Here is a 10,613-nt window from a genome sequence, read left to right on the forward strand (position 1 = left end):
TCATTTTTGGGACATGAGATACTTTTTAGAATTTCTTTCAGGCAGGAAAATTATTATGTAACATTTAGGCGCAAAAATACACAAAAGTACTCCGTAGCTTGAAGCTAAAATGGCAAATATCTCCACAGCTACGGTGAATTTTCCAGGAGAACTAACATAAGCTGGGATAAAGGTGATCCAAACAGCACAGAATATGAGCATACTGAATGTGATGAATTTTGCTTCATTAAAATTATCTGGCAATTTGCGGGCTAAAAAAGCCAGGATGAAGCAGAAGACAGCTAAGCAGCCAATGTAACCCAACACACAACAGAAAAGGGCAACTGAACCCAGGTGACATTCTAAAATGATCCGGTCGCGGTACAGCCAGGTGTTCTTTACTGGATATGGAGGTGCTGTGGTAAGCCAAGCTACACAAACCCCACCCTGCAGGACCGAACATAAGAACACGCCCAGTCTCTGCTGAGGCGGGCGAAACCAACGAGCTGTGTTATTACCAGGCAATGTAGCTTTAAAGGCCATAAGCACCACTAGGGTCTTACTGAGGAGACAGGAGAGGCAGAGGGCAAACGTCAGGCCAAAAGCAGTCCGTCTAAGAGGGCATGCCCAGCGTGATGGCTGACCCAGGAAGGTTAGTGAACATATGAAGCAAAGAGTGAGAGACATCAGCAACAGAAAGCTCAGTTCTGAGTTATTAGCACGAACTAGGGGTGTGTCGTGATGGCGAAAGAAGATTGCAGCAACTGTCATCGCAGCAATTGCACCCAGAATGGCTATAGCTGCTAAGGCCATACCAAATGGCTCAGAGTAGGACAGGAACTCAATCTGCTTGGGGACACAATGGTTGCGATGCTGATTGGACCAGAAGTCTTCTGGGCAAAGAATGCATTCAACTTGATCTAAAAATGGACACACACACACACACACACACACACACACACACACACACACACACACACACACACACAGAAAGAGACATATTCACCTCACTTTCGTTCAAGGGCAAGGGTTTTAATGGTGGGTACTTTGCATTTAATGGTTTAAAAAGGTTAACTGGTGCAAACAGACACTTAATAACGGTCACAGTATGTGTGTCAGTCTAATACCAGTAGTATTGCTGATGCTACCCTCTGCACAAAGCACACAGTCATAGCAGCACACAGGCTGACCCTCTCGTGTAACCTTTCTGTATCCCTGTGGACAGCTGGCGGAGCACACAGACACTGGTAGCTGTAAGAGAGAGATAAAACATTATAATGATTCTTTTTTTTTTTTTGTGATTAGACACCAGATAGCCACAACACAACAAACAAATAAATAAATAAACATAAATCAATACAAATAAGAAGAACTGATAAAAAGCATTCCATTAATACAATGTGCATATTTTTTAATAAAATGTCTGCTAAATGAATATATTTAAAAATGAAAACAATTATTATCAAACACCATAAACAATAAGTTAAATAGTCTATTCAGAAAAATAAACAGTGATTACTTTGAGTATGAGACTACATCATTTTACCTTGTTAGCTCCCCCATGCCAGATGATTTTGTCCTGGTTCAGCACTAACTGCTGTGCTGTCAAAAGAGAGGAGTCAAAGCGACCTACTGTAACATATTGTACCGGACCCTCATCTGCCTCTCTCTGCCAGTTCACTATGTCATATGACCCAACAGGGTCTCCATTTTTATCAAAGTGGATCACATCTCCAAATGTGTTTGTGTAGTTCACTTTCTTCAGGACCTCAACAACCTGGAGAGGATTAATGCACATAAAAATGCTACCTTTGGCATAACGTATAACACAACATAAAAAATTTAACATGACATAAAGTGTAAAGACTAATGTCAAACTACTAACTAAATAAAAAAAATATAAAAAAATCATGTAATAATATAAATAATAAAATATAATAAATAAATAATTAAGCAGGAAATAATAATAATAACAATAACAACAACAACACAGTGATAAACATCACAATACTATGACACATAAATGCTTCTCTTAAAGGTTGCATTGACACATGTAAGCAAGGTATTCCTGTACCTGCCATGGTTGTAGATTATGGATATCAGGGCACTGCTGTGTCAAAGCAGACCCGTTCTCTCTTTGACACTGTAGCAGGTTATGCAGTGCATGTGCCACTGTGTAAATAGCTTTGTGCATGTTATATGTCACCCTGAGCTCAGAAACATCATTATAGATACTGTGAGTGTCCTGGACTCTCTCCATGCCAGTACAGCTGTGGCTGTAGTGCACTGGATCAGTTGTGGAGGGAGTGGGAAGACTTGTGTTTACTGTGCACTGGAACTGTGTTTCCCAGAACTCCCTTGCAAAGGCATTGTAAGGCTCAGCCAGGGGCTGTATGCTTTCAAGGAAGTGTTTGAAGCCAGGTATCTCAGCTCGGCGGATGGCAAAGCCAATGGTACCACTAAGGGAGGGGTAGTTTTCTGTAGTAGAGATGAGAGTGGAGGTTACCCAGGCTTCACTGGCCACCCACTGCTTCCCAGTCACATTCTGCCGGACTATTTCATCCACTACTGGTTTGATGTCTTCCTCGATGGCAAAAACCACCAAAACACGTGCTGTAGAATCTCGAATAGTCCTGACGATATCTTGCAGCTGTTGCTGAGTTGGCAGCTTGGGTATGATTACTCGATAAGCCACACATACACCCAAACGCGTCACTGCAGTGGTGAATAGATCTATGCCAGTGCGCCCATAAGCATCGTCAGCCCCGACTGTGCCCACCCAGGTCCATCCAAAGTGCTTGACCAGACGAGCAAGAGCACTGGCCTGATTAAAATCACTGGGAATTGTGCGAAAGAAATAAGGAAACTGGTGCTTGTCACTTAGGCAAGCACATGAAGCAAAATAACTCACCTGAAGCAGAGATGTGGAAAGAGATTGAAAGAGTAGTAAACACAGAGAGATTTTCAGTGGCAAAGAGTATACAAATACAGAATTCCTTTATTTCAAGTAATTTTGTCTAGCTGATCTGTCCTCACCAGTGGGATACGGAACAGGTTGAGTAGTCTGGAAATGGCCATTGACAGCGTAGATCCAGAGTCTCCAATAATGATGGGGATGCTCGGGGAGAAGCACTGCCCTGAATCTCTCCTCTTCATAGGCTGAGAAACTACAGACAATGCGGTCCTCAGAGACAGAGCAGTCAGCCCACACGTGTCATACAGCCGATAGCCCAGTGTGATGTTTGGCAGAAGGGCAGTATTTCTGTTGATCTCCTCAATGAAGAAGATCATTGCCTGAGACCAGCGGAACACTCGCATGTTAAACCTGGATGAAAGATCAGAAAAATCTATTATGCAAACTAAATAAAATGTATTAAGAATATAAATACATATTCATATTTTACAACATAAACTGCTTTATAAGTCTGATATAAATGCTTTTTTTTTTACCCCCTACATTTCCTCTGGTCTGGCTGACTTCTGTAGTTTATTTCCTGGTCGATGCCTTTGGAATGGATGGGAAACATCCCAGCCAGCACTACATGACCCTCCTTATAGACCACAGTTGAGTCTAGGTTTTTCCAGAGTTTACAATCTGTCTCTGAATTGCTTTGCATGGGGTAGAGAAAAGAAAATACTAAATGTACTGCCTGGAGAACTGGCATCTTCATCTCGATCTCTGCACAGTGTTCTGCTAAGCCAACTGGAAACTGGGTGAAGGACTTTATAGAGGTAATGTACCGAAGGTGCTCCCTGCAGGGACATGAAAGACGACACACACTAGTCATATACACATACACAGATAATACATGACACAATGTAAAACCTAACAATCAAATTTATTAATTAATTATTAATTATTATTTAATTTCAATGATATATTCCTGAACGTTTACTGCACTTAAGAGAAAACGCTATGTGAACTCAATAACTAATTATAGGGTCTAAAACATATTTTCCTGTACTGTACTGTATTTATTATTATTATTAAATATTTTTATTATATTTATTATTATTAAAATATTAACAGTAAAATTGCTTTTTTTTAATTCTGAGAGAAAAACAACAGGGAAACCTCTCTTTTTAAATGCTGTTCTTTTGTTGACAACAGATTAAATAAATCTTGAGAAGATGTTTGGCGTGTGGTGCATTATCAAAGGCACGTTATAAGTGCAGAGAAAGAGTCTGTGAGCTGCATTTACAGTGAACCGCACTGAGACACTTGAGTGTTTTTTAAATGAACCAGACCCCTTAAAGTGGACCAAGAGGTTGACCAAGTCAAATAGGATCCAGTTTTCTTTACACTGTCCATGTTTCTGAAAGAGGACTCAGGTCCTTTTTTTGGTCTACTTAAGCAGTAATGGTGTCTTAGACTTCTTTGTGTTCAGACTGTTGCTTTTTCGATCAGTTGAGTGTTTGATGGCCTATGGCCTCCAAAATTTGATCCTATTCACTTACAATGTATGTGCCTCACTAACCAAGAGATTTGTTTGTAAAGATTATTGTTGTTGTTAGTATTATTATTTTGTAAAACAATACTCCTACAAATACTGTTGAATGAGCTTACATTTGAACATGGAATATTCTTCTACTCCTCTTTGGTTTTGTACACCTTTGTAAATTATATTTACTTTGAATTGTTTTCCTAGTTCATGTAATCATGTTTATTTTATAGCACCAGGCATTGATGACATTGAGACAGAAAAAAAAACACTACAAATAAAATAAACTGCTTTAATTTTTTTCAGGTACAGTAAGAAATTGAATAATCTAATGTACAAACATTAACTGCATATTACTCATTGTGTGAATAATACCGATTCTATTGAAACTCATATCAACATACTTTCTCCCCTGGTACGGGTTTTTTTTTTTTTTAAGCAGACAGCCCACTTTTGGTGGTCCTGGCAAATTACAGTGGGTTCCATTTTCTAAGAACATGACTGACTGAGGATAACTACGTGCTAGCTCAGTGACTGCTCCTCTGCTTAGGGTTTTTAAGTCGCAGCCTCCTTGAGCCTTTGCCTAGACCAGGGGTGTCAAACTGAGTTCCTGGAGGGCCAGAGCCCTGCAGAGTTTAGATGCAGCCCTAATTAAACACACCTGATCCAGTTAATCAGATCCTTCAGGCTCATTTGAAAACTACATGGTTTGTGTGTTTGAGCAGGTTTGCAGCCCTCCAGGAACTGAGTTTGACACCCCTGGCCTAGACTGTGCTATCACCCCTGTTAGGATTGTCAGCAGACTGTCCACTCTCTATGGTCTCGACAGTTTTGTGGGAAGGTATAGTCAGAAGCATAGCATCTGAGGATAGCTGTGCTTTTAACTTGGTTTGGATGTCCCTCTTTCATCTGAAACTGGGTTCCCCAGCTATGTGAGTGGCCCGGGGTGTCAGTGGCTTCACTGTTAGACATTCCTGTAAGTTCTACAGTTATTTACTGTATATCACTCAGTATAATACTGCAAATTCCCTTAAATAACTGTAAATACCCTTTGCATCATGGGAATTTTATGTGACGGCAAACCCCACATACAGAGACTTACTGTATTTTTTTTAAATTGTCCTCACAATTTAATTAACAAATAACAATTCATGTTATTTGCCGTAACGGCCTCTTTGGTCTCTCATTACTTGTAATGATGGGAAAATCCATTTGTCGTTCCTGTCAGAAACAGTGCGAGTGCTTGGAGTACATATGTACGTCAGAAGGACATCACTTTACTGTCCACATCCACTGTAGATAGTATAATAGGTTCTATATTGTCTTTTTGAGTCTCGCTGCGCCATGCCGCACCACGCCGTGCCACTTGTGTCCAAGAAAGACATGGAAGCAGCGTGGCAGTGCCACGGGTTTTGTCCGAGGATGAACCCGTGAGAGTGGAAGAGCTCTGGAGAACATCTGCGCTGTGTGTCAGATTTTTGCACACCAGTTTAACCTAGTAACATTTACCCATCTTTACTAACATTAACAAACTTTACTATGATAAACTGCGCTGTCGTTACAAATGACTTTTGTCAACTTAATTAAGTTACCAAATTAAAGTCATTTTTAACTAGCAATGCTTATCTTATATTAACATTAAGTTAACTGTGATTTTTTTTTTCAGGTGTTAGTAGTTAATGTTGGACAATAGCCTATTGAGAAAATAAAATCGTATGTTAGCTAGGTTAAACAAGTTTTATGGCTAGCTGCCTTTCTACTCACTAAAAAATGTTGGGTTAAAAATAACTCAACTAGTAACCCAACTATGGGTTTGTGTAGCACCTTCCCATCTATGGGTTATTTTAACCCAATGAATTGGGTTAAAATTCAGTTGGGTTAAAAGTTACCCAACAGTTGAGTTAATTAATTATATGAATTCAGATCAGTATTTTTGTATACAATTACTTAATAAAACTACATTATAAAACTACTTTGTTTTCAAATACAGAGTTTATTTAAATATGCAAATAATAAATTTTTAACAAATATATTTTGAAATATAAAACATTTTTAGTAAGTACTGTAAATTCATATGTTTACAAAATAAATGTACAAGAATGCGTAAAAATATTAAATTCAAACACAAAAGTGCACATACAACTAACATATTTTCAAGATGTACAGGATGAGACGTTTTTACAAGATGTCCTTCGGATGAGACGTTAAACCGAGGTCCTGACTCTCTGTGGTCATTAAAAATCCCAGGATGTCCTTCGAAAAAGAGTAGGGGTGTTACCCCGGCATCCTGGCCAAATTTGCACATTGTCCTCTGACCATCATGGCCTCCTAATCATCCCCATACACTGATTGACTTCATCACTGTCTCCTCTCCACCAGTAAGCTGGTGTGTGGTGGGCATTCTGGCATACTATGGCTGCCGTCGCATCATCCAGGTGGATGCTGCACACTGGTGGTGGTTGAGGAGATTCCCCCCTTGTATGTAAAAGCGCTTTGAGTGCCTTGAAAAGCGCTATATAAATGTAACTAATTATTATATAATAATTATAATTCAGAACTAACAAATGTGTCTCAATTCATATTAGTTCATATCAAAACATACACAAATGTGCAAATACAGTACACAAATAAAACAAACATAACATCCAAACATATATCAATAAAAATGTATCATAAACACAAGTTATACAGTTTTTTTTTCAACTGCATATACACAAAATCTTTACTTGTTACACAATTTCTAAAAGCTGACACTCAAACAGCAGAAGCACACACCAAATCTGCAAAGATAGACACTAATTCTCAGCCTTTGACTCAATTTTCAAGTTCATAAAACACTTTTTGCAAAACACAACACACCGTTCTCTATGTAACACACAACAATTTAACAGGAATTAATATTATGGTAAAGGTGTATGCAAATGTTTGCTTTTGAGATGTTTGTGATATTTTGAATGCAGTGCTTCATTTTGCAAGAAATGTGAAGCATTTTGCATTTTGTGTCTGCAATTCTTGGATTTGTGTGTAAAGTTTTGAAAAACAAAGAGGCAAAGTTTTGAAAATGTGTTTAAGTAGTTGAAAAAAAAACCTGTAATAATAATAATAATAATAATAATAAAAACAAATCTGCTGGCTGCTGGACCTACTGATGATCAGTAAAATAAAAAGCTTTTACTGATCACTAAATTAAACATTTTTAAGGTGGAGGCAGTGCATTGAATTGAAATCTTGGAATATTAAAGACTGTGCTGCAAAAACTCCCAAAAGGGACCAAAAGGCTTTGGGTATTTGATGTCATACACACAGAAAAGTTTGCAACACAGATTCACTGCTTGTAGTAAGGTCTTCTGTTCCATTGTCTCCTCGTCGAAAGTTCTTGGAATTAGTACGGCAATGCTGGTGTCATCCAGTAGTGTAAAACATTCACTCATCCACTCCTTCCTCTGTGATAAGATGAAGCAGAAGAAACATTTTACAGATGAACTTGTAAACTAGTTAGAGCAGAAATATCATGAACACAATTATTTTAGTCAATATTGAAATCATGATTATTTAGCATGATTATTGGTAGGCGTTATGAACAGCGTTATGAAGTCTTTCATGAAATTAGTAATTTTAAATATCAGGGAAGTTTCACAATTATCAATACTTAATCAAAAACTAGTTCTAGGTTAACTCATGTGAGTAAATATTACCACACTTACATATTTGACTGATTTGGTTGTTAAGTTTGGACTTGTAAGGAGGAACAAAAGTACACCGCTGTGAACGAAAGGAAGCAGTGCTGGACGGAATGCGGCAGCAACACACTAATCATTTCACCTCATTTATCTTTTTTCATAATTGTTGGAAGTCATAAGTTGAAAACCTCACTACCAGTCAAAAGTTTTTGAACAGTAAGATTGTTATTTTTTAAAGAAGTCTCTTCTGCTCAACAAGCCTGCATTTATTTGATCCAAAATCTTTTTGTTTTCTATTTATTGTATTTAAATATATTTTAAAATGTAATTTATTCCTGTGATCAAAGCTGAATTTTTACTTCAGTCATATGATCCTTCAGATATCATTCTAATATTCTGATTTGCAGCTCAAAAACATTTATTATTATTATTATTATTATTATTATTATGTTGAAAAACACCTGAGTATACTTTTTTCAGGTTTTTGATTAATAGAAAGTTCAGAAGAACAGCATTTATCTGAAATATAAATCTTTTGTAACATTATAATTGTCTTTATCATTATTTGTTTTTAGCAATTTAATGCATTCTTGCTAAGTAAATGTATTAATCCCCCCCAAACAAACAAACAAAATATACTGACTCCAAATGGTATGTGTATAACGTTACAAAAGCTTTTTATTTCATATAAATGCTGATCTTTGGATCTTTCTATTCATCAAATAATCCTGAAAAAAAAACCTTATAAATATTGATAATATTAATAATAATAATAAATGTTTCTTGAACAGCATATATGCATATTAGAATGATTTCTGAAAGATCAGATGACACTGAAAAATTCACGGAAGAATTCATTGTCTAAAACATAAGTATAAACACATTTAGTACAACACATTACAAAAAACATGCAAATCTGTTATAGCTTCATATGAGAAATGGCTGTAATTAGAGGCTGCTCTAATAGATGCATAACAATATTCAATATCATATGAATAAACCATAAAAACACTTTTAGTGTTATTAGTGCTGGTAGCTTTCCAAACACTTAGTCTCGCATAGCCAGACCTTCAGACTGACGGCTGAAGGTCTGGAATATACACTCACCTAAAGGATTATTAGGAACACCTGTTCAATTTCTCATTAATGCAATTATCTAATCAACCAATCACATGGTAGTTGCTTCAATGTATTTAGGGGTGTGGTCCTGGTCAAGACAATCTCCTGAACTCCAAACTGAATGTCAGAATGGGAAAGAAAAGTGATTTAAGCGTGGCATGGTTGTTGGTCTGAGTATTTCACAATCTGCTCAGTTACTGGGATTTTCACGCACAACCATTTCTAGGGTTTACAAAGAATGGTGTGAAAAGGGAAAAACATCCAGTATGCGGCAGTCCTGTGGGCGAAAATGCCTTGTTGATGCTAGAGGTCAGAGGAGAATGGGCCGACTGATTCAAGCTGATAGAAGAGCAACTTTGACTGAAATAACCACTCGTTACAACCGAGGTATGCAGCAAAGCATTTGTGAAGCCACAACACGCACAACCTTGAGGCGGATGGGCTACAACGGCAGAAGACCCCACCGGGTACCACTCATCTCCACTACAAATAGGAAAAAGAGGCTACAATTTGCACGAGCTCACCAAAATTGGACGGTTGAAGACTGGAAAAATCTTGCCTGGTCTGATGAGTCTTGATTTCTGTTGAGACATTCAGATGGTAGAGTCAGAATTTGGCGTAAACAGAATGAGAACATGGATCCATCATGCCTTGTTACCACTGTGCAGGCTGGTGGTGGTGGTGTAATGGTGTGGGGGATGTTTTCTTGGCACACTTTAGGCCCCTTAGTGCCAATTGGGCATCGTTTAAATGCCACTGCCTACCTGAGCATTGTTTCTGACCATGTCCATCCCTTTATGACCACCATGTACCCATCCTCTGATGGCTACTTCCAACAGGATAATGCACCATGTCACAAAGCTCGAATCATTTCAAATTGGTTTCTTGAACATGACAATGAGTTCACTGTACTAAAATGGCCCCCACAGTCACCAGATCTCAACCCAATAGAGCATCTTTGGGATGTGGTGAAACGGGAGCTTCGTGCCCTGGATGTGCATCCCACAAATCTCCATCAACTGCAAGATGCTATCCTATCAATATGGGCCAACATTTCTAAAGAATGCATTCAGCACCTTGTTGAATCAATGCCACGTAGAATTAAGGCAGTTCTGAAGGCGAAAGGGGGTCAAACACAGTATTAGTATGGTGTTCCTAATAATCCTTTAGGTGAGTGTATGTCCGCTTTCATTGGCCAAGGCCTGCCCATGAGGCCGTTTGACCGACATATCAAACAACCAATCATAGTTCGTTTTGTTTAACATCACATTTCGGGGGGTGGAAATGTCGCCACAATAACAAACCGGTGAGTGAAACTCTCGGATGTATTTTAAAGATTTTATGCTGCAAACTTTAAGTATTTCCAATACTTTTGAAAATCCAGCGTTTAGTT

At 38.2% G+C, this 10,613-nt stretch overlaps 1 protein-coding gene across 1 annotated transcript; it reads right to left on the minus strand.

Annotated features, from left to right (window-relative positions):
• olfcw1 (olfactory receptor C family, w1) lies at positions 1-3,548 on the minus strand (the record flags this gene model as incomplete). Its single annotated transcript, XM_079374452.1, has 6 exons — positions 3,430-3,548; positions 3,016-3,304; positions 2,054-2,890; positions 1,526-1,756; positions 1,107-1,230; positions 1-899 (listed from the first exon to the last, which is right to left on the minus strand). Exons 1-6 carry the CDS (start codon positions 3,504-3,506, stop codon positions 1-3), a joined length of 2,457 nt encoding a protein of 818 aa, XP_079230578.1. The 5' UTR covers positions 3,507-3,548.
• Between the last annotated feature and the right edge of the window lie 7,065 nt (positions 3,549-10,613).

This window comes from Barbus barbus (assembly GCF_936440315.1).
Source record: "Barbus barbus genome assembly, chromosome: 23".
NCBI lineage: Eukaryota > Metazoa > Chordata > Actinopteri > Cypriniformes > Cyprinidae > Barbus > Barbus barbus.